The sequence below is a fragment of the Anser brachyrhynchus genome (assembly GCF_964034855.1).
Source record: "Anser brachyrhynchus genome assembly, chromosome: 1".
Taxonomy (NCBI): domain Eukaryota; kingdom Metazoa; phylum Chordata; class Aves; order Anseriformes; family Anatidae; genus Anser; species Anser brachyrhynchus.
This window is the reverse complement of record NC_137694.1, coordinates 57,143,485-57,168,466: the sequence shown is the minus strand read 5'-3', so window position 1 is coordinate 57,168,466 and position 24,982 is coordinate 57,143,485. Positions and strand designations below refer to the sequence as shown.

At 40.2% G+C, this 24,982-nt stretch overlaps 1 protein-coding gene across 1 annotated transcript in view; it reads right to left on the bottom strand.

Annotated features, from left to right (window-relative positions):
* The window catches only part of LARGE1 (LARGE xylosyl- and glucuronyltransferase 1), a 283,588-nt gene that overhangs the window by 88,881 nt on the left and 169,725 nt on the right, over positions 1-24,982 (bottom strand). Inside the window, exon 7 of the mRNA XM_080590550.1 lies at positions 19,347-19,518. Within this exon, the coding sequence (XP_080446676.1) occupies positions 19,347-19,518 (172 nt within the window). The remainder of the gene's footprint in view (positions 1-19,346; positions 19,519-24,982) is intronic.

Here is a 24,982-nt window from a genome sequence, read left to right as displayed (position 1 = left end):
TTGACAGATATGTATTTGACACCTTATCTCATAATTCCCATATACCAAAATCACGTAACCCCTACTCCAATGAAGCCTGCCCAGGTTGGATTCAGGATCAGAGACACCTTTGCTGCACAACAAAATAAAAGACAAAAATAATTTCCTATTTTAATAATCTCCTGATTCCTGTCATTTGTTGGGGAAAGAGTGGCATTATACCCATACTATTACTTCTGTTGTTTGTTGCTGCCTCTAAGATATTTTAAGATCCACAGTACCTACTGCTCATATTAGTGTCCTGCTAAATGGAATAGGGTTTAGAGGATCAAAATGTCCCTGCAATATCTGCCAAAGATCTTTGGCCCTACTGTGAAATTTCTTGAACACACTGTGCTTTATGTCAGGGGCTGGAAACACTCCTAAGAGTTTGGAAAATTAAATTCCTGTGAATTAGTTCTGTTTTTCCAGTCCAATATTCTCCTTATTCCGTGGGGTTAGGCTGCAGGGACCCCACCATAGCTTCGGGTTCCTTATTAGCATGGCATATTCTACAGGTACTTCATAATAAGAAAAACTTTCCCTTCCCTTCACTCCTATGACTGCTATGAAAAGTAAGGAAATGTAGAAAGTCAGACTAAAACAAGAATGATATGCTTTCATTTTTCTTAACACCGTGATTTTTAAGTGTGTCTCGTGATCTTTGAGGGTCTTACCACGGCATGCTATCCCCATCAAAGTGGGGTCTCAGGAGGTAACCTTTCAAGGTCAGTATCACAGTTTCATATATTCCTTCTCATTAGGTATTTTAGGTTTCTGTCTGTAGAAGGCTATGATGATACCGTTATTTTCTTGGACTCAGCTGTATGTATCTTTTCCGATGCTAGAGTTTTGCAACAGAAGTAATGTTTCCTTGGTAGTCATCAAATGCTCATGTAGGCAGTCAGGATACAACAGAGATAACGAGATACTGGTCCCATACTGATAGCTAGCTGGCAGAGCTTTTTATACCTGACATGTTAAAAACCACACAACCAAACCAAAACAAAAACTCACACAAATCAAGACAACCCAACTACTGTGAACAAACCAAAAAAGAATAACCAACGTGCTTGATACTTGAATGTTGTTTCTCGCAGTTGGCTAACTTAACCAATTCCTCTTACCTTCTGTCTAATAACGAGGAAATTACCAAAAGCTACAAAAGAGCAAGATAAATGCCTGTGAATACCATTTTTGTTTTCCACAAAAAGTACTCGCATGCTCTAAGGTTATGGCTAAATTTTAGCCACCAGTGTAGCTGCACCAATGCACAGCACTGCTCTAGGCAAAGCCAGACAGGCATTGTTTGAAGCAAATCTTGGTTTAAAGCAAATGCAAGATGTACTTCATCTCATTTAAACTACAGACAGGTAAAATCAAGTATTAATGACCAGACTGTAAGTAACCTCCCCATGTGAACAAGGTGAAATACTTGCATACACAGATCAGATTAAATGCGGCAGGTATGCAAAGGCATCCATGTCACACACTTGGAGTACCCATGGGGAAAACAGATGAGAGAACAGAGTTTCCTTCTCCCAGACTGTGTTTTTATTTAGGTTTCATTGGACTATTGTCTCCTCAGGAGACCTACCAGTGTTACATGGATACAACATTTCCCTCGCCATCAACTGCCCATTTTTGGAGCTATTTTACCTTTCTTCTTCTGCAGGATCTACTAGTGAGTAGGAGAGATTCCTGCCCCTCTCAACTACCACAACCTACTGCACATGGGCTTCCTTCACTGCAGTCCTTTGCCTGATGTTTCAGAGCTCCTCATGTAAACGTAACCCAGGCTGTGAGCGGAGGAGTAAAAAATGTTAAGGAGGGCTGGGGAAATGCAGGAAGAATCTCACCACTAGAAGATTTCATGAGTCAGATAAGGTGTATCAATAATTAAACATTAAAAAGAAAGAAGCAGAAGGAGCGTGGCTTAGAGGTGCATCCTAAATATGGGCTGGAACTAATGATGCTTTTCTTTTTACCATCAGAGAAAGTTTATTACACGTACTTCAAAGGCAGTTGACTTAGTGAGCAGTGGAGGTGGGTCAGAGAAGTGTTCTTTCCTGAAATGCTCAGCATAAAAGCAGAAGCGTTCATAATGGAATGGGTGAACTGGCTACGAAAATAATAACCCATGACTCAGGAGAATTTTGAGGAGAGATTAAACCTTAAAATGAGAGGGAACAGAGAAAAGGCATATAAAATAAAAATAGAATCCATCAGTTATTTCACAGCTACAAAAAGTGTGTGCAGATGCTGTAGACGCTTCTCATTTAGAGCTCTGGCCAGGTCCATAAATCCTGACCTGTGATACTCCAAACTGTTAGAATTCCTCTACTCTCTTCAGCAGAAGTTGCCCAACTGAATACAGTCCATTAACAGTAGTGAAGGAAGATAAAAAGCACCCTGAAATACCAGTGTAGGTACCATCAGATTGAGAGCTATTGCACACACCACTAAGGACCAGAAATGTTAGAGAGAGATCAAAACAGAGAGAAATACTGAAAAAGATGTAAATGGGTGGAAGGCAGTGTATTAGAAAATAAAGAGGGAGAGCTATGATCTGTTGTGCTTTTCACAGGCCTTAGAGGCAGGCAGGTACTCCTTGATTCTCATCTCACTTTTGAGGCTCCCTGGCACTGAGCCCCTGTTTGAGTTAGACCCTCCTTGCTCTAATGCTGAGTCTTGCTTGAACTGTAAGTGAAAAAGTTCTGGTCTCCCAAAAAAAGAAGCTATATGCAGCGTACATGCTGACACTAGACAGTATCTATAGCAGATCTCTCAAACTTGCTTGTGACAACTGCGTATAGCCAGGCAAATCTAGCTCTTTCTCTTGCCACCCTGTAGCTGTATCTCCTTGTGACTGACAAGGAACCACATCAGTCTGTCAAGAAAGCAATCATCAATAGCCATTAATACAGCAATTGTATTTTAAGAACAGTGCTGTGCCTTTGTAACAAGTGCTATAGTGTATGGAATAAAAAAATGAAACTCCCTTCAACTGGAGTTCAGGCATAGGCAGACAAATCCCATGCTATTCCAAGCTAAATCAAATCTATCACATCTTCTCTCTTTTTTTTTTTTAATCACAAGATTTATCTGCATTTGACATTTTCCAAAAGTTTGCTTCCTCATTATTTTTTTCTCGAATATTAAGTTTCATGGGGTTTTATTTTTCAGAAAAAAAAAAAAAAACAAAAAACACCACATACCTGAATCTTCTGTTTTCATGGATTTACATTGAGCATAGATGGTAAGATCACTTCTGGAAGGCTTCTGCTACTCACTAAAGTCTACTGTCTTAAGGAAAAAGAAAGTGCAACTCACATATGTACTGCTTTCTAATTAAAAGCTGGATTCTCATCTCATTTTCACCAATATAAATCCAAGGATAACTTAAATGAAAATAATGGAGTTACTTTGGATACAGTCTGTGGTAAATGAGACAAGGATCTTGGCCTAATCTCATAAACATCTCCCTTGAGACCTCCATTAGTAACACTGTGTTTTTAGTGAAAAATGCACCACAGTCTTTCAAGATCCTCTAGCGGGGAAAAAAGTGGTATTTTTAAGTACATTAATTCTACATAATTATATTAAAACTTTTGGTGAGATCTCAGGGGAAATGGTTACAGTGTTCTGCTGTCTCAGTACACTTCCTCACCAACAGCACTAAAAATACATGAGGTCTCCAACAATCCTAGCACACAATTTAGCAACTGGCTTCAGTTTGTATATATTCTGTGTCTAAAAGGGAAAGGTGCGATTCAACCACACCTGTTTTCTCTCATAAGTATCATTAGCACTAATTACTTACAACTTCACTCCTGGCAATTGCTGGATGATATTCAATTGCTTTCAATATATTGCAAAGGGATCCTAATGCAACTTGCAAGGCAGGAAAAGGGTATCAGTAATTGGTAAATGTGTTTCAGGCTTTCAGGCTAATAATGCAATAGTGATAGTACTGTATCCTGAGTCATCTGGAAGAGTTTGCCTCCTCTTTGCCCTTTTACAGTGGACACACTGTGAACAAGGCATCAGAGCTACAACACGTTAGGAACGGGGTTGTGTTTTGCCTGACAGCTAGGCTAGACAGAGGCAGTCTTTGGAGAGCAGAACAAAAAGTACTAGCTATTTTAGATGTCTTAAGAAGCACATCCTCAGTGCATTTTTGCAGAGGTGGATATGTGAGCATGACATTTTTTTTTTTTCCAAAAGCCCTCAGCCTTAAATCACAGCTCTCGTCTCTGCTTTGAACTCTAGTTGCAGCTTCCTTCAGAGTTTATCACTGCTTTTTCAAGCACTGGTCACAAGGGGACCAAAATAATGAAAGGTGCTTTCTAGGTCTCAACATGCTTTCCAGAGATTTCTAACCCAATCTTTAGTTCTTAATTTTGACAATCTGGAGACCTTACATATTGTTAGAGAAATGATTAAACATCTTCCTCTTCTACCAAGGGATAAATTAAAACTAATCAGAGCTTGGGATCTCTAAAAATCGAATTTCTTCCACTTTAGACTCTGCCTTCCAAGCTTCAGCCCAAGAAATTAGCATTCCCATCAGCCTTCAATGTGAAAGTCAGAGTTACACAGCAAGGTACCCTAGAGCAATATATTTCAACCAAGTTAGTCCAAGCCTCACTCCAGCGATGGCTCTATGTTCATTAGTATACAAGATCTGTTCATGACTGAGTCACCCAGCAGAGCAAATCTGATACATAATCAAATGTGGGCACAGAATGACATTTCTATTGCATTAGCCAGAACACATGATTTAGAGTTTATGCTGACTTTAAGCTTACTATGGAAGGACAGATGGCATCTGATCCAGAGTAAGGTTTCTCAGAATAGAGTTAACCCATTAACATTTTGGAACAGAAACGAATCAGTGAATTCATACCAAATTAGCACTTAGTGCTATCTGGCTCTGACATTTCAATCCTGTACCAACATCTCTAGCTTCATATTTACTCTATCACTGAACAATGGCCTTCAACAACAAATCTTCTTACCTCATAATTTTTGTGCCTTTTAAGGGAAGGTTGAGCACAGACCTGAGCATCTGATGTGCCTCACATGCTCAGGCAGTGTATTTCAGCAAAGAACTGCAGATGGACCCCAGGTACATGCTGTTTATGTTTTCAAAGCTCTATAGAAAACACATGGCAACAGGAGGATAGGAAAAGGGTTACAGACTATAAGAAAAGTGAAAAATAAGGCAGGTCAAATATTGGTGTCATATCTGCAATGGCAAAACAGCCCTGAAGCACACGAAGAACTACTGTCACTAAAATATGCTGATAACCAACTGTAGTGTTTACAGCCCACACTTAAATGGTACTAACTGTACTGGCTGCCTAGGTCAAGCCAATGCTGGTTACATGTTCTGTATTGGTAATGTTCTGGAACTCCCAGGGGAATACAAGAGGTCTGGATAGCTTCTTTTTTGTTACAGGGCTGTCAGAGAGCTTATTGCAACCCACAGCTCCTCCTTACCTTTGCTTCACTTTAAAAGGAAATCTCCATAAATTCCCTGTCTGCACAGGTATGTTTTCCAGATCTAGACCCATTCCCAACACGCTCCCTGGGGCTGCAAACCTTCCTTCTTTACCTGAGCTGGCCTTATACATCAGTCTCAGTCAAGTGACGCATGAAAAAAAAAAATCAGTCATGATACTACAAAGGATTATTTTTCAATCTCAGGCTCCATTAAAAAATGAAGCTTATATAAGGGGTAACAGCTGCCTCAGCATTAGTACTGGGTGAGGTAACTAGCCAGCAATTTTGAAAAGCTAAGGGTACATCTATTACTCTATTTGATGTTATCATTCTTTAAGAATGCACCCATGCATGTACTCTGCTCAACAGTGAGTTTCCTAATTAATAAACAAGTGGAAAAGAAGGCAGCTTTGTGCACCTGTGCACAGTTCAGCTCTTGAGAAAATAACAATCTTCTAATCCAGCCATAAAAACCAACTATGGACCACAGAGTTTACAGTAAGATTGGCAAAAAGAAGCAGCTGTGGAAGCTTGTTCTGCATTAGAGGTGGGAGGACCGTTCAGAGAATGGATTTGTACTGAATATAGCTAGTTAGTAAGATTAATGAGTAGAAATCACATTGTATGGTAGTCAGTCTTCAGTAATTAAATTGCAACAGGAACTAATTTCAGGGTGATATCAAAGTCCCTCTGAAGTTTGGCTATAGCTTTTTTATAGGGGTAGAAGTCAAAATGTCATCAGAATGTAAAAGAAAATAAGTATTTACATTAGTTAACATTAACCTTTGACTTAATCATTTGAAACTTCTTGACTAGGGAAAGGAGTTGAAGAGGAAGAGAGGAATTACGTCCAACATATCTTGATTATATTAGATAGAACAGGTCTCATCTGAAAACTTCACGGTCTTAGGGGTGGTTTCCAGTACCATAAAAATGAAGGACAAGGAGTAACCTAGCATGTCATGTCTCTGAAAAGGTTAGAGGTAGGCATTCAGAAAGCAGGAAGGAATACCTGTTACCCACTAATCATCAGTCTCGGGTAGGGCTAAGAAATCCAGAATCGAGCCTGGAGAATTGAAGGTCAGACAAGAGGAAGTAATAGCAGACTTGTCTAGGCTCGTAAAGGGGTCAGTAACCATAAAACACGTCTGAACTTCATGGCATTCCTTGCTGCCTGCTTGCCCTTGACAAGGAGGACTGCTGCAAGATGCCAGCTGGAAGCTTTAATGATACTTAAAATATACATATCAGGAATGAAGAATTTTCTCATCACTGATGACAGATTACAGGAAACTGGTAAGAGCCATGCTTTCCCATAACAATACTGATCAACACGAACTCCACAGCTGTCTGGCTATGCTTGTCTATCCTCCTCCCAGATAAGCTGTGTGTCTTGTCATAAAATTATGAACCTGTAACAGTGTCCTCTTAACAATGGTTTGCTGGGACACAGTGAATGGTCTGCCACGGGTCCATGACTTCCATTTGAAGTTTGGTAATAAAGATGCACAGTAATCCATCAGAAGTTAGGAGCGCTGATGTGCTCCAGTGGTCCGCTGCTCAAGGAGAGCCAAGCAAGGGAGTAAATGGAGATGCAGATTTGTTGAAGGAAAAGCTCTATTACCAATCTTTATAAACCAAAGGACACTTCACAGAGCACAGCTGTTAAAAGATATCACACAGGGAGAGGGGAAGTCCTTGACACAGACAGATCCCAAACAATTTAGGGCTTGACAGGTCATGACCGACACCCCTGAAGCTAGCAGGCTATCAGTATGCAGCTGGAACCAGCTCTCAGCATGAAGCAGTGTTTTATAAGAGGGCTGCCTCGTTTGGCAGCTCTCACTTCAGCCTCTGAATAGTCTCAAGGTGCAGCCCCATGCAGAGCACATTAAAGTAGCACAGTCTTTTGATAGCTACAACTGTCATGACAAGTTGTTTTCATCCTAAGTCTATGGTACGTGGTCTTACCTCCCCTTTTGCTATGTTTTTGCCTGAGTATTTACGCATGTGGACTGATTAGCCAGCCCTGGAATAAGCTCAATATTTTTGACCTTCAAGTTAAGAAACAGGAATTTGCTGTTATTTTTCCTCTGTTCTCAGTCAACTACGACCCTAGATTTTCCTCTTGGATTTATGTATTTGCTTCATTTTTATTGTTTATTACATAATTCTGACACTTTATGGAACCCCTGTAGTGTACTGTGATATATCAGCAAAAAGGCCAGTGTTAAAGACACTATGTGAAGAAGAGAGGAAAAATAAGATTCTCATAAAAACTGTCACCCACAACAGCACGTTTCTATGGTAATACAGGGCTGCTTTGGGTTGTTATGGCAACTAAACCTTTAAAAGCAATAGCATAAAACCAAAGCAAAAAATCCTAAGAGCGGGACTCCAACATGGCTTCTCAATTTTAGAAATCCTTCTCAGCCCTCCTGCCCCACACAGACTAGACTGGGTGTTACAGTGATCAAAGCTCTTCAGGAAGAAGAGGAAAACCACTTGGCTTCATGGCAGTGGGTTTGCAGGGACTTTCAACCACTCTCTTTTTGAAACCAGAATGAGGAGCATTGATCCACAAGTGGAGCTCCTGTACCACAAAGCAAAACAAATAAAGAAGTGATGACAATGCCAGTAGGATCACTGACTGCAGCCAAGGGGGAGCGATATCTGCGCTACCCACCTAGCAGGCGGGAAAGACCCAAATTACACTGAATTAAATGCTGGGTTAGCTCCTTAATGCTAATGTATACTTCATTATTTCTTTGGCAAGATTCTTCCTATAGTCAGATGCTGCTGCCAAGGAAATCCAGGAAATTTCTAGATGCATACACTTACTTCTATATAGCTTCACAGAAATTTACTCTGATATATGACATTTTAAGCTAATCTCAGACAAGTTTCAAGATAAATTATCTTGACTAACTTGGGATTTGTTTCCACTCCTCCCTCTTCCTAGGTTTTCTTTCCTGCTCAGTACCCCATACATTCACTCCCACTTCTAATCTCCATGCTACTTTCTTACTTACTTATCACTTATGTCCACTTCCATTTTTACGTTAAGAATTATACGATCATGGTAATGATCAATGAACAACAGTATGCAACCATCCACTCCTGCTTCTGCTGAGGTGCCTCAAAACTTGTACCCCAGCATTGTGTCTCTTTGCTGCCCTGCTTATGCACTTCAGTCCTCATGCACATCAGACCTGGCTGAGGTCACCCAACTCTTTCTACTTGTGAGCCATACCAGAGGTCTAGAGTTGAAAGAAGAGCATATTTATAGATTGCTCCCCAAGCTGTTCGTATCTTTTTTTACTTAGTCTATAAAAGCAGCTGCAAGTTCAGAGCAAGAATGTTTATGTAAATCAGGAAATACAGGAGCTAGAATCCTTTACTGATGAAAGTTAGCATCATCCAGTTCACTCCACTGTTTTATAAAGCCATTTTATACCAGCCAAGATGTGTTCTCTCAGAATTTTAGGGTACCAGTATAACAATATTCAGATCATAATTTCTTAGCAGTATGGGAAAGCACCTGAATCTCCAAATACTGTAAAAGTTGGTGCCAATCTGACTCTGAAGTAGATTGGCAAAAAGCCTGTAGACAGCCCTACAGAATGCCACTAGGCACCTGCAATAATCGTATCCTGAGATGTGCAGAAAGGAAATATCATTACTGTCTATTAAATGTAACATTTGCAGGAAGACATGGTAACGTCATGAATTAATGAAGCTGAGGAGATCCTGAGCCAGTAAGCTGGTGTGAGAATAAACTGGCAGACAGTTTCTATTGAGGGCAGCAGAGTGGTAGCATGGAGTCAGCCACGGACAACAATCTATGAGAGAAAGTACAATGGCCCATTTTACTGTAGGGCTTCAATCCTGCTCAAAGTTAACCAGTGTCCCAGCAGGGCAGAAGCATTAGGCATGTGCTAGGTCCTCAGCCTTTGGATGGTTCACAGTCTGGCCTATTCATCAATGGCATCACTGAATGTTACTACACCTTCCCTGCTGTATTTCCACCTCTGTTCCCAGCCAACACATTCTCTTGGTATGTCAGAATAGCACTTTTTTGGACAGCTTCCCCAGTCACTAAGCAGATAGGAAAAAAATACACATCTCCAAACACAGACGTAAGTAGTTTCAAGGCTTCTATTAGTTGTGCCAGTAGCTAACAGCTCTCAAGAAGCTGTTCTGCTGACTTGTTCAGTCCCAGATCCAGAATGAATCCCAGAACCATGAGGACCAAAAGCAACTGACACAAGAGCTTGTCTTACACCCTGAGAATCACCCGCTTATATGTTGAGAGCCTTTTAAGCATTCAGGAAGGGCAATGGGAACATAAATTAGCCTGGGTCTTCACCAGAGTACATTGCATGCACATCTATTTTACTGACACTTAAGCCCAAACTATGAAATCTACTACAACTAAATTCAGGAAATATAATGAAATGAACATAAAGAGTAGTTGTGGACAAACTTGGTCCCTGAGTTTTACTCTAAGCTTATCAATCACCTTTTAGTACATTTCTAGAAGGGCTAGGACAAAAATCTTCTTGTTTTTAGCAGTGTCTCCAAGCACAAAAACGATTAATTTTGAGAAAAGTGTCAGAAGAACAAAAGCTCCTTCATTTAATTGAACTGCTTGGCCTACACTGAATGCAAGCTAGAGATTGCTGCAAAGAGCGTTGAGTAGAGCAAGCCTGAGATTCAAGTAAAATAAAGATACTTGGGTGATTCAGAGTGAAGTGGGCCATTATGCACGCATCTACTTCTTTCTTCTAGTTTGGGGGTTAAAATAAGAGGTTCAAATGACTCTGACTGTCTAGATTGCTTGAAAAAAGGAAACTTGTCAGTTTTCTACTGTTTCCGCAATACTGGACTGATTATCAATTTTGTTTACATGTCTAACTTGTTCATGCAACGGTCCATGTTTTTGCACATGGTGCATTTGTAGACAGCCTTAGTTCAGCTATCATTGAATGGCTTGGGTTGGAAGGGACCTTAAAAATCAAGTTCCAACCCTCTATTTATTTATTAATTTATTTATTTTCTGGGGAAAAAAAAAAGAAAAATGTAATAAATGGGTTTAATTTCCTACACTCTTCTCCCTCTTTCCTGGTTGTGCAGAGAGCAATACCATACACTTATCCTGCTGACGGGACAATCATACTATTGACCTCTGGGCAATACATCCTACCTTCCAGCTTGAGCCTGTGAGACAGATATTCCCTACAACACTTTACTCTACGCAAATCCTTGTGCTGCTTGTGTTACAGACATAATGTGCAGCATGAAAGCAAGAAGGTGAAACCTCAGATGAGAGCTTTGTAATTGGAAATGGAGCCTTAGGTCCTTAAAATATGGATTGCCAATGCAGAACAAGGTAGGCTCAGAGGACATGCCTGGTTCAGAGAGGGAGAAAACAAGAATATCCAGTTATTACAATGCACATCACAGTGAACAGTGAAAAGCAAATGTGCTTGATAGATTGCATGTGATTAGAACGAGGGCCTTTGGCATGGAAACCTATCTATTAAATATATTTTTTTTCTCTAGTACTGCTAATATAACTACTAAACCTTAGAGTAAACTTCATCTGTTAGGTGAATGACCCATGTGTCCCATCTTCTTGGCTTTTTTCACACATGCAGAGGTGAATCTTCATTACACATTACTAGTTGGGATGATGGACAGGTTGCCACTCTCTCCATATTTGCTACCTGCTCATGCACTTGGTGTGCTTTACTGTCAGCTATGGAATGCAAAAGTGACTGGCCAGAGGAAGCAGTACATGGACTTAAACTGTGAGTTAAGTTGTGAATTGATGAGGCATGGGTACTAAATATATCCAAGGGAAAGTCTGTTGACAGACAGGATTCTGACTGATTCCTGAACAATTTCCTCTTTCAAGTTGGGATGAGGAACTATTATTTTCCTCCTCAGTTTGTTCCCTCCCTCTCTTCTCATAGGTTTTCATCCCATCACGGCCAGTGACATCCCATTCTCAAAAATGCATTTTTCTTCTGCTAAGAACAAATATACAAAACAGAAGTGCTCCTTCTCCTAGTCTCTACCCTCTGGAAGCTGGATTTTCTAGCTTCTGGAAAGTCACAGCTTCTGTTAGCCAGGGGAAATGGGGATATGCACTTTGCTCCCATGATGGCTCGTTCTGCCCATATTTCCCTTAACAAAGATTTGCAAGGCAATTCAGAAAGCTCTATGTCCATTCTCCACAGTTCTCTGGAGTACTTGAGATTCAAAGAATTAAAGTCTCTTTAAACCCAGAAGAAACAGTTCAAAGGAGACAGAAACTGTTTTTGTTGTTGTTTTTGTTGTTTTTTTTTCTTTAACACTGGGTGAGTCATACAATGTTTAGTTTGGGTGTTTGATACATCATAGCATCTAAGCCAAAAAGACAGATGTAGAATGAGTGGCAGCTTAACAAAGAGTGGAAGAAAATAACGCAGAAAAAGCACTAGACTGATGTTGAGAAAGCAGAAAAAAGCCCTCAAAATTTCAGTGTTGCCAACAAGATTTTATTACAAATCTTGTAATGTGGTGGTTTTTCTTCCGAAAACTCCAGTTGAGGAATCACAGGATGACAAAAGACTACCAGCTTTCATTTTTAATTAAAACATTCCTAGCCCTCAAGGGAAAAGGCATGAAAACATGGCCAAAGGTATCCCTTAGAAATGAAAATGGAAAAATAAAGAACCCAAATCTTTTTTTTTTTTAACTTTAGAATTTCCCCCATCATGAGTTACACCAAATTTCTACACATTGTCGGCCTTTAACCTTCGAATATTTCTGCTTGCTGGCAAAAACAGACAAAGAACCATTCAGCTAAAAACGAACTACAGATGTTTCAGAAACTGCAGCTATTCTATTTTGGCAGCAATTCATAATCAGAAGTTTCTGATTATGTCCCTTGTCACATTAAAACCCATAAACTAGAATGTGCACATGCTGATCCATATAATAAACTCTCTCCCCTGGTGCTCATTTACTGAGGTCAACTTTCTTACATACTGCTTCCTCAATAAAGGAACATCATGGGAAAGCAAATCGCAATCAGAAAAAAAAAGGGAAGAAAGAAGGACTTCCAATCAGACAACTTATCTGACAAGTGTAGAGAGAAACAAGTGATTTTTCCTTGACCCACATACTCAGCAAGCCCCATCTCCTTGCTTGATCCCCTCCTAATTAAAATCAGCAAAAATAATCTCCAATTATGGATAGAAACTTGCCCTTTAAAAAAAAATAAAAATCCATACTTTCTTCAGCTCTTCACCAAGATAAACTGAAATTCAACGTTGACTCCTATAATTTCACATGCAGGTGATACAATTGCATCATGAGAAAGAGGAGGACAACACACCCCAGCATTTCTGCGAGCTATAGCTAACAAATAGGATTCTTTATCAATGAAACTTCAAAGCTTTTGCAGCAGCAAAGAAGAAAACACCACGATATAACAATCAGGAGTAGAAAATCTTAAGCAGATAGAGTCTCCACAGGGACCTTTTCAAAGAGAAAATGTACCTCATTTGTGGAATAACCCTAGGATGAGCTATGAACTGTAGTCTAACCATTAAACACTTATACAAGTCTTTCAGAAACTAACAGATGTTCCTTTTATGAGCAAAGACAAGTGCCATTCGGCCTTTTTAGACACCTATAAAATTTCAGATAATTTTAAGCTATTTTAATAGCTGCCTGACAATTTTATTAATGCACTCTGCTACAATGTGATCCTGTTTCCTTCACAAAAAGACTGACTCATACTGTGGATTTCTACACACACTAAGATGTACGTTGCTAATGCCCTTCTCTTGATTAGTGAGAAAAGAAAACCTATTTTACTGACCAGAAGACACAGAAACATCACTGCAGGATTTAACACAAACAGTGTATCAGCCCACAGAGATTCATCTCAACATGATCTGTGGATGCTTTAATGATTTACTGAGTGTAAACTGACAGCCTGAACTACAGAACCTGCCCGGAAACAATCTGGGGGTTCAAATCCTGGCTTCAGACATAGGTGACAATGAATTTTAAATTTTAATCTTGGCAACAACTGAGCATTTTACATCATCCCAAGACCAGCATACCTATAAAAAGTACAGTCCTTGCAGAAGAAGAACCTAGGTCTGTGGCAGGTATAGTTTATCAAGATGAGGCTTCACTGGTAGAGCTAAATTCAGGGAAATTTATACAGCACGTGCTGACTCTGCCTGACTATCACTGGTGCCATCAGCATCTCACTTTCTGGCACACTAAATCCACACACAAACGAAAAGTTACACATGCATTTGGTATTACAGTTTTACACATAACAGTTCTTGTAGGAATATAATTATTAAACCACCTACATGGGAGGCGGTGAATTTTGTGATGGTTGTGATTTTTTGTTTGTTTGCTCTTTTTCCTAACGAAGCTGCAAAAATAATACAAACCTACATTGTTACCTCAGGCATTCTGCAGAGCAATATGCCAAAGCACCTACATGCTGAGTGTTTACAAATTTTAAGTTTAGGATTGACTATGTGCCAATCCCTCTTCAGCTGTGGGCACTTGATCCTGCACCAAAATTGCTGTTGACCTTTTCTGGTATTTATGATGTCAGTATGGATTTTTATCACTGTTTGAGCTCCTGACACAAAGCAAACAGCTTCTATAGCATGTTTTTATTCATGCAAAAGTATGAACACGAGAAATCTCAGACTTTCTATCAAGCTTGCCATTTTTCCTTCTTGGATACTTTGTTAATGGATGTAGATGATTCTGCCTTAAAGTCTTATTCAGCTTTCCAGAGAAGATATATTTGCACAGATCAACACTAATTGCAGTTTATATTCTCTCGACAATTTAATCTACTGGTAGAGTCATTTGAAATACATTAGTTATTTTCTATCCCATCAGTATTGTTTAAAAGTAGTTAAAACATTCACTGTATTAGGTAGTTGGATTGTGAGATTAACAGTGAGCAGTGGTAGGACTGCTCAGTATAGCCTCTGAGTTACTACAGGTACTTAGAGATACTATAATACCCTTAGTCATTCAGTTTAAATATGGAAGCCCTTAACATTGATCTCTACAGGGATTATTCAGGTCTCACTCGTGGGCCTCAGTTATGGGCCTCATACACAGCCATGGCCTAAAGGACCCAGGCAGACACAAGAATGGTCAACAAGTAAGTAAACACTGACACTGACACTAAGTAAAGCACAAAACCCATCTCTTGCTATGCATACGTAGAGCACCCAGCACAAAGAGGCTGTGATCCTGACAGAAACTGCAACCCGTAACACAAATAATTATTACAACGCTTATAGTCAGATCCCAAATAAATTCACACTGCCATTTAAAATGAATGCTCTTGAGAATCCGTATTTAACAAACAGTTAAAGTCAAAATTGGAAGCTTAGAGAAAACAGCCACATTTCAATACCAAGAGTCTGGGCGAGCAAGAATAACAAAACTATTAGCTGATGTGGCCTTTAAGAGAACTTTAAGATTGATGGCAGAGAGCATGGCTCTGGACTGGTTCTTTTCTCAGAAGAATTCACACAATTTCTGCAATAAAAGCATATTGGTTACACTAATCCTTGCTGTCTGAAACACTTTGCAGTACTTCATCCAAGAATGCATATGATCTACAGTCCCATTCTTCTGCCCTAAGGCTAGATGCTTTCTCAAGTTTAGAACTGTCAAAATTCTGTGAAAGATGAATAGAAAACCTAATCAGTGTCAACTAAGTCACAGAAAACATGCATGACAGGTTATCTTCACTAGACTGGCTGCAGACTCATGCCTTTGAAGTCAATATTTGGAGGTATATATCTGTCCTAGAGAAAAAGACTGCTTATCTTCAGGAGAACAAGAAAGAATGAGGCTAAAGCAGAAATGTTGAAATCCCAGCTGAAAAACTGGATATGACTCTTGAAATGTAAGATACTGGTTCCCACAGACATATTTATGCATAAAGATTGAAACTTGCATATACATGTTAGAATAATTATACCCCCAATAATTGCTAAGAGAAATTTTAAAATGTCACATTGCTGAAAGACACTGTTTTGGGCTCCTGAAAAGAGGTGTGAATTTCTCCCAAAGCTGAAGGTTGCTACTTCAAAGAAGAGATTTTCAAATACCATCACACATGTAGAGCCTTAATTTGTGCACTCGGGTACAGAATAGTTGGACCATTTATTGTAAGGGCATATGCAAGGAGCTTATCAGGGAAGGGCAGAAGAGCAATAATTTACAAAGGAATTCTTCTCCATTTTTACTTCTACAGAGAGAACGTAGCTTTACCAACTAAAGTATTAACTTGTAACCTCATGTAAGAGTCTCAACCTTTCTACAGCTCTTGAGATGACTGAAAGAACCTTTGCAGAACAAGGATACTGAGTACTCCAGGTGCTATTTAAAACATACTGTGGGGCCCTTCTACACAGTGAATTTCTCCTGGCTAAACTGCTCGTCAATCCTGAACGTGTCTCACAGAATCACAGAGTGGCTGAGGTTGGAAGGGACCTGTGGGGGTCATCTGGTCCAGCCACCTAGAGCTAGTTGTCCAGGACCATGTCCAGGTGGCTTCTGAAGACCTCCAAGGAGAGAGACTCCACAACCTCTATGGGCTGCCTGTGCCAGCGCGCTGTCACCCGCACATTAAAGAAGAGCTTCTTGGTGTCTAGACAAAACTCAGTTTCTTCCAAGAGTGCTGTCACAGAAGAAAGGAATCTGAGCTACTTGTCTCTCTTGGTCACTGTTTTTGTTTGGGAAGAAAGAAACACACACTTTAGGTCCTTCTCTCTCTTTCTCTGCCTAGCTCCAAATTGGAAGAGGCTGTGCCGGACCATCTTGTTATGCTGCAGCAACCTACAGAAGGAAGCTCTTGCCTTTCCTGCACTGCTGTGAAAAATTCTTCTACTTGCTCAAACATTATCCACGTGCAAGCAGGTTTACAATGGCCAATTCTATCCAACAGCTGAGTGTCTGAATATTTCTAGGAAAGCCTGTTGTTCTCCGAGCTGGGGTCGGGGATGTAGAAAGGCTTCTTCTTTCTTCTCTCTCCTATGAAGAATGAGAGAGCTGGGGATAGTTAGCCTGAAGAGGAGAAGGCTCCAGGGAGACCTCATTGCAGCTTTTCAGTACCTGAAGGGGGGCTTATAAAAAAGATGCAGAGCAACTTTTTGCGTGGGCAGATAATGACAGGATAAGCAGGAATGATTTTAAACTAAAAGAGGGTATATTTAGGTTAGATATAAAGAAGAAATTCTTCACTTAGAGGGTGGTGAGACACTGGAACAGGTTGCCCAGAGAAGCTGTGGATGCCCCATCCCTGGAAATGCTCAAGGTCAGGTTGGATGGGGCTTTGGGCAACCTGACCTAGTGAGATATGTCCCTGCCATTGCAGGGAGGTTGGACTAGATAATCTTTAAAGGTCCCTTCCAACACAAACAATTCCATGATTCTGTGATAGTGTCAGGTTCCTCTGGAGATTAGACCTTCACTTCCCAGTTTTGTTTCTCTTGTGTTTCAGTAATATTTCAACAAACACACTAAATTGTCTTAAAAGAAATGTTCATAAGCTTACTTGGGATTTCTGATGGGAGAAACAAGAAGGGGATTAAAACATCAATTTAAAAACAGACCCTTTACAGGAATAGTTGGGGCTAATGATATGAGAAATCATTTGAATCTTCTGTGACACTGGTAGGAAAAATAAAAGGACGCTGAGGACAACTTGAGATTCACTGTATGATTTAAACCAATCTTTTATGAAGCAGTAAAAGAGCAACAGTATCCTTTCAGCCTCCTTGCCCTTTATCTTCCACAATCCATTTTCACTGAATCTTTGCCTAATGGGATTGTACCTTAGGAGACAAGCTGAACCATAAGCTTGGGCTCAGAGATTTTCACTTCTCTTATCTCCCAACATTTTAGATCACTTTTTTGGGCATACATGCACTCCCAAGTCCTCTCCCACACTGCAGAACTTCTGGGCCTACAAGACTACGCAATTAATCCTTTATTTGTATGTGACCATCTGGGAGATGAGCAGATGTAGACACTGATCAATTTGTTGCCAGGCTTAAAACATTGTGGAGAAGCAGGTGGTCAGCAGGAATTAAGAAGACAGACCAGACAACTTACAAAATCATACATTTGTTACATGGGAATGGTGGTATGTACATTATGAGGGCTGCCAGTAGCACAGGAATTCTGGCTCCATGTGTGAGTTAGAGCTTTTCACAGCTCTAATCAGCTGAACCACTTTGCCTAGCTGTATGAAGACTCTTGACTTACACCCACGTTTTGGCTATCAATAATGATTTATCTCCATATTTCCATTTCTTCTGTCTGTATTTTTTTCAGTCTTAGGCCCTCCTCTACTCCATATTCCTTTCTTTACAAGCTTGGCTTTTTGCTTGATTTCTTGTCCCAGTAAAAAGTAAGGGGCCTTCATTGAAACTATGGCAGAAAACATAAGCAAGATACTCCTCCTCACCTAGGTATCTTTGACCATGCAGTACTCTGTGCCCAAGTTCAGTTCAAATACTTGTCTTTACCATCTACAGCATGTGAATATACCACATTCAGTACATTATTATTATTAATGTGACAGTAGTGCACAGTGAGACAGTGCAATAGCACAGCATTACTCCCTGTGCATACATTTACACAAATTGTGTTTATTAAGGTATACATGTATATGAAAGTCAAGGTTCAGTATGGGGAAAGGCTTTGTGAAGAGGCCTGAACAACGCCTGTAATGAAGAAAGTTTGTGTACGGTTCAATAAAGTAAGAAAATGAGTGCTTCTAGCCTGCTGAAGGGATATCAGAATTCCCAGAGAAAGGAAAGGAAACAAATGCACTTTTCAGTGCATTTGCTTTTCAGCAAGCGCTAAAACCGAGTCCTTGACCAGAGCCGAAGATAATAGCTACTGCCTATTAGCTGAGTACTGGGAAAGGCAAAAAGGCCTTCTGTACTTCAATATGGGATAGGTAGATTAAATGTGCTCTCTTTTCTGTCACCTTTGTAACAGAGTGGTTTATTTTGGCTCTGTACATAAATACTCCCATTTGCTTAGGTTGATTTTTGCTTAAAGTGATGTAAAGAAAGCAGACTAACATCAAGGCTACACTTCTAGGGGACTGTGAACATTCAAATGGGACACTGGAGTGACTCTGCACTTACCAACACTCCAGTACACATTAGCAGGGCAAGAGGAGAACAATAGGACCTGTCTCTGACTCTGGAAAGCTGGCAACACGGGAGTCTGAGAAAATTAAATTGTTTAAGCCATGTGTTAGCCAGGAAAGTACTTCTGGCTTGTGACAAGGAAGTGACAAGCTTTTTTGTGACCATCTCATTACACAGTTACTCTGAAAGTGTCTTTTCGTGGTCAAACTATCAAGGAAAATTTCAAGGAGATGTGAGGAATGGGGATATGTAGAGGAAATATTTATTCCAAGTATTGAATACCTACAGGTATTGAATGGTAGGTCAGTAGAGCATCCTCATAATTATTTATCATCTACTGTATTGTCAAATTCTTGCCTGTCCCAAATAATTAGACCAATAAAAAATTGCACAGGTAGTCAGTATTGCCCATCATTCTATATGGAACATTGTTGAGGAAAGACCTTGCAAATAAAACAATTACATACAAACTCCAAAAATTGAGAGTGAAAACATTTAACAAATCTCGTATTGCCCACCTACCCCCATTCTACTTTCTGCTTTACCATCTTCCCTCCCCCACAAATAAAGTCAGTTAAAAAATCATTAGGATACCTTTGAACTTGTGGAAGACGGCCCATAGCTCAGCGATGTCAGTGGCAAATGTTATGTCTGTGTCAAGGACAATGACTCTCTCGAGATTGGAAGGTAGAGTCTTCGTTAGAACCAACTTCATCAGCCCATAAATCCCAGAGTAGTGTTTGTTGGGGATCCATGACACTTCCGACTAACAGGAAATGGGAAATGGGAAAGAGGAAAAAAAAATAATCTTCATTAGATACATAATCTCTACTTGACACTAGTTTATTGTAATAATGGAAGATCTCTGAATACCAACAATAAAGAACCATAAAATACCAGGTGGAATCGGTCATCTAAAATCTTGCTTTTAAATCAACATCAGAAGTTCTGAAATATGCTTCTCACATAAGTTTCTGAAGGCTGAAACAAAACTGTTTTCTGAAGCAATTGCTTTACACAATATAATTAAAATTAGATGAGCCTTTCCAACCTGGTTCAATTCATTCTACGACATCCACATATCCTGATAAAGTTGAAATATATATTTAATCCCAAACTCCAGGTGTATTGTACATAGCTTTCATTTCCAAACAGAAAAAAAAAGTGTTTGCCATTCCCAGATTTGTTAACTAGAATTAACATATTTTTTTCCTTTTATTTTCCATTTTATTTTTTTCTTTTTTTTCCCTTTTATTTATTACAGACTTGGCAGTCAGAATTTCAAAATGCTACTCAGAAAAATGAGCGAGAAAATTTCAAAAGAAAGCGTTTATTGATAACCTTTAACTTACAAGTACTGACATCATACAGACATGCCCCAAAGTGGAGAAAGTAGAACAGCTGTAGCCATATTTTTTGGTTTTTACATATCAAGGGGACAAACTCAAGCATTTACATTTCTTCAACAAGGGCTAAACGAAATATTTTTGCAGCTTCCAAAGACTAAATTCAGTATTTCATTGTGCTACCTTCACTAGGATGTTCCATGAGCTACACTTTATTTTCTTTCTGTGAGACTCAAGTTCTCAAATACCAAAAGTCATTGCTGAAAGTGTTTTAGAAAGTTTTGGGAAAGTTGTTCCTATTGTCCTGTCTGAAACTGCTCTTGTTTAGTATTTCAAAGAGCATGCACTAAAATCCCTAGATTTTTACTAAGTTTTCTTGAGTGGTGTTCCCATTAACTTAAATTCAGGTTTTGACTTTAGGGGACCTGAGTGAGACAGATTTGAGCATTTAGCCCAGCATATTATAGTTTAGAGAAGGCTGGCAGAAACAAAGTGTACTAGTAAAACTCGGATGATTTATTCTGTTGTTTAACCGTCTTATATCTATTCACTGGCATTATGAAGTTTATTATATGAAACAGCTTTTGCACAGATGTCAATTCCTCCAAAATCCTTCATGAGATTATTCCCATAACAGAATGGATTCCTAAACTTTATTTGGAAGTTGGAAGAGTGGTTGAAGAAAGGTTAACATAGATGCTTCAAGTGATTTTTTTTTAAAATATAAAGTAACAAGGCCTCTGCCAACGTAAGGTGACCTGTTCTTTTCCCTTTAAAAGGCACACAACTTTCTTCTGTGTTCTCACAATTCCTGCACCAGGGCAGAATCTTCCCCCACTAAATTCGTTAAAAAGAGTGAGGATACTAGAACAAACTGCTAAGGAGAAAAGTAAAATTTTAAGGGGAAAGGCAGGAAAAGCAGATTATCTTTAAACAACCCCAAAACAGGAAGTGTGATTTTATTTTTGTTTTGTTTTTGAAAAGTATCTCATCAGTCCATCATCAGCCATCATTCTTATTACATTCTTTCTTGCTTGCTCTCTCTTTAATTTGTATGGTCCTTAAAAGAGAAATCTAGTTTGTCTCCCTGATATATGACAGTATCTCTAGGAATATATATATGAACCTCTGCTCCCCAGAATTGTTTTCTAGGTGTGTAACAAGAAAATTTCAAATCCATACCGTCAAAACTCTAGACATTTGTGAATCCAGCCCTCTCTCAACATGATGTCCTTATGAATGGACCATCACATCTAAGTGTCAGCAGAGCAGTATTTATCCTGCTTCCTCAAACTCTGCACATCATCCTGAATCTGCTACTTGGAAGTTCTTGTGCTAGACGAGCCAGGGAGATCAGCTCTCTAGTCATACTGACATAATGCAGTAGTTAATGTAATTTTAGAGACTTGAGCTTTCTTTTATTATAACCCATCCCTGTTATTAATTTTGGATGGCATGTCCCTCATTTAATTAGTCCAAATGCAATATTGCTCCAGAATAACTCCTAATATACTTATGCAAATAAGCCTAATATCGCAGGAGTTCAGATGTCTCATGGATAGCCTGAGACAAGAGGGAAGGGAAAAGGCAGATTGAAGAGGAAGAATCACCTTGAAGGAGCCGTTACTTTCTTTGCCTTGGAGATTCCCAGAATCTAACACCACTGCAAGCTTGCCATCCTGAAGCCTGGTGTCTGAAAGGATCGCTTTTGAAAATGAAAGGAGCAGTCCCTATTCCAAATGGTCCACAGTGTTTGATATGAGTCTGTGTTGAACCTTGAGCTGTTAATAGGTTAACCCTATCTGAAATTTTCTCTCCCCCGATGTAGTGTTGACTAAGACATAAACAGGGCTCCTAATTAGTCCCTGGCATAATTTCTTCATGGCTTTGCTATTCATGAATAATATAACCATTCCAAATTCATGCCAATAAAAACTTGTTACCCTACACAACAGCACTGTAAGGGCTCATTCTCTATGTATACCACATATAGTCTAACACCCCCCACAAGATAATACAAGAACATTATCGTTGAATAACTGGCACTTCTTCACTCAGTAATTAAGAAGTGCCAGTTTGAGATAGCTAAGACAACCTAGGCACAAAATCCTACAAAATCCTGCAAGCTGCCTTCTTTGATATAACTGGTAAGATTTAGCCATTTCCTTTACCTAAAAATTATCAAAATATTTTCTGTAGGTCTTAATATATTTTTTCTCTAGCATAGTTAAAATGTTAAAATGGTCCATAAAGGGAATGTTTGTGAATCATTTGCTTTACAAACAAGATCAGAGTTGCTTTCTGAGAACAAACATTCCTAGAAGATATGGCAGGAACAGAAAAAAATAGAGTTAGCAAAAGAGTAAACTGACACAAAATAGTGTGACATACTTTGCCATTTGTATAATTCGCACTTCAGTATAAATAGCACAGTCTGGAGTTTTACCTCAGATCCTTAGCTCTCAAAATCTGGATTTTTGTTCATAAGAGGAGAGTAGAGAAAAGCATTTAGCTGGTGCTGACAGTGATTCTTTTTTTTTCTTTTATTAAGCTAAGTGAAAAAATACCTTACTAAAGACCTTTCATCAAACCAGCTTTATTCTTGCCATTATTGGAGACTGAAAATAAACTAAATTATCTGCATTATTCAGTTTTTCTGGCTATGAATACAAAAAGTACATGCCCATGAGTCTGCATATTACACAACTGATTACCTTAGTATACACCTGAGAAGTGGCAACAAGAGCTTCCATGTGTGGTGATGCTTTGCCAGCAAGTTGTTTGCTCAGACCATCTCTGGGAAAAGCTGGATAAAACATCGTGGCTGTACACAGCCTAACTCAGCTGTCTCATAGTTGTTATAGCTGTGTAAGTGTCGATTAGAGTAAGCAGAAGTGCCATTTTTAAGGAAAAAAGTCTAATACATACAGCTTAAAAATAGAAACAAGCCTCCCTGTTTCTGTGAATTGAGAGAGGGGCAAAGGGTGAGTCCTCTGTGAATGATTTGTATAGAAACTGCATTCAAAGGCTTTAGGTATTTTTACTCTTAAATTCACCTGTTGACCACAAGTTTAGATCAAAAAGCATCGCTCCTCATCACAAATATATTCAGCCGGAATTTTTGGACTCCTGTACTGTACTTCTCTAGGAAACTTAGTGATTTTTTTTTTTTTTTAATATACTATTTTTTCCCCACTAACAGGTGATGGGGGTAATTTATCCAGGCTTCCCAGATGAATACAGATTGCAATGAAATCTCTACATGGATAGGTATCTTGAGCACTTTTGAAAGGGATGGAAGCTTGTAGACTTAGCAGAGAGCAGTGTGGAAAACACTACCAACATAAACAGAATGAGAGGGAGCAGTGATCAACAGGTGAGGACAAAGAACTTAGGGGTGCCTGTATGGTGTCACATCAAAAGTACATGGAGATCAGTAGCCAGACTCTAATAGCGGACAATGGCAGGTGCTTACGGAAGAACATAAAAGCAGGAAAATTCTACAGTTGTACCTCACCCATAAATACTCCCATCATCTGGAACTTTGCACCACTTTTAGAAATAGACTAGAATAAACTAGACTAGACTAGACCTAGACTAGACTAGACTAGAACAGTTCAATTGAAAGGGACTTTCAAAGATCATGAAATCCAACTGCCTGACCACGTCAGGGCTAACCATTCTGAGCTAGAGGTGGAATTTTTGTGGCTTAAACGTTTTCATGGATGTTTCATCTGTGAGTCTGGTAATTTTTGAAGCCTTGTAAATATTAATGAACCACAACATCCTACAGCAAAGAGTTCCACAGCTTATTTATAACTCTTGTCTGGATTCAGCTATCTACCAATTCAATTTGTCTGTGTATTTGGTTTATGTTGCAAGGATTTGGTAGCTGGGGGCTGCAGGGGTGGCCTCTGTAAGCGGAGCCCAGCAGCTGCCCCATGTCAGACCAGAGCCAGCTCCAATCGGCTCCAAAAGAGACCTGCTGCTGGCCAGAGCCGAGCCAGGGGAGCGATGCTGGTTGGGCCTCTGGGAAAGCATAAGAAGAAAAGAGCTGTGCAGAAACAGCTGGGAGAGAGGAGAGAGAACCAGCCCTGCAGCCCCCAAGGTCAGTGCAGCAGGAGGGCAGGAGGTGCTCCAGGCACGCAGCAGCAGTTCCCCTGCGGCCTGTGGAGGGGCCCCTGGTGGAGCAGGCTGTCCCCCTGCAGCCCATGGGTCCCACATGGAGCAGATCTCCACGCTGCAGCCCGTGGAGGAGCCCCCGGTGGAGCAGGTGGATGTGGCCTGGAGGAGGCTGCGGCCCATGGAGAGCCCCCGCAGGAGCAGGCCCCGGGCTGGAGCTGCAGCCCGTGGAGAGGAGCCCACGCAGGAGCAGGGGGTCTGGGGGGAGCTGCCGCCCGTGGGGGACCCGTGCTGGAGCAGTTTGCTCCTGGGGGATGGACCCTGTGGTACAGAGCCGTGTGGGAGACATTCCTGAAGAGCTGCTGCCTGTGGGCAGCCCCCGCAGGATCGCATCCCATGGGAGGGACCCCTCGTGGAGCAGGGGCAGAGAGTGACCGTGAAGGAGCAGCGGAGATGAAGAGTCAGGGACTGACCGCAGCCCCCGTTCCCTGTTCCCCTGCACCGCTTGGGGGGAGGAGGTGGAAGAGGGTGGACAAGGGGAAGGTGGTTTTAGTTTACTTTTCATTTCTCACTGCTCCAGTTTGCTAGTGATACGCAATAAATTATATTAATCTCGCTATGTTGATCCTGTTTTGCCTGTGACAGTAAAAGGTGAGTGATCTCCCTGTCCTTAACTCAACCTTTGAGCCCTTTACATCATATTTTCTCCCCCTTCTTCTTTGAGAGGAGGAGTGAGAGAGCGGTTATGGTGGAGCTCAGCTG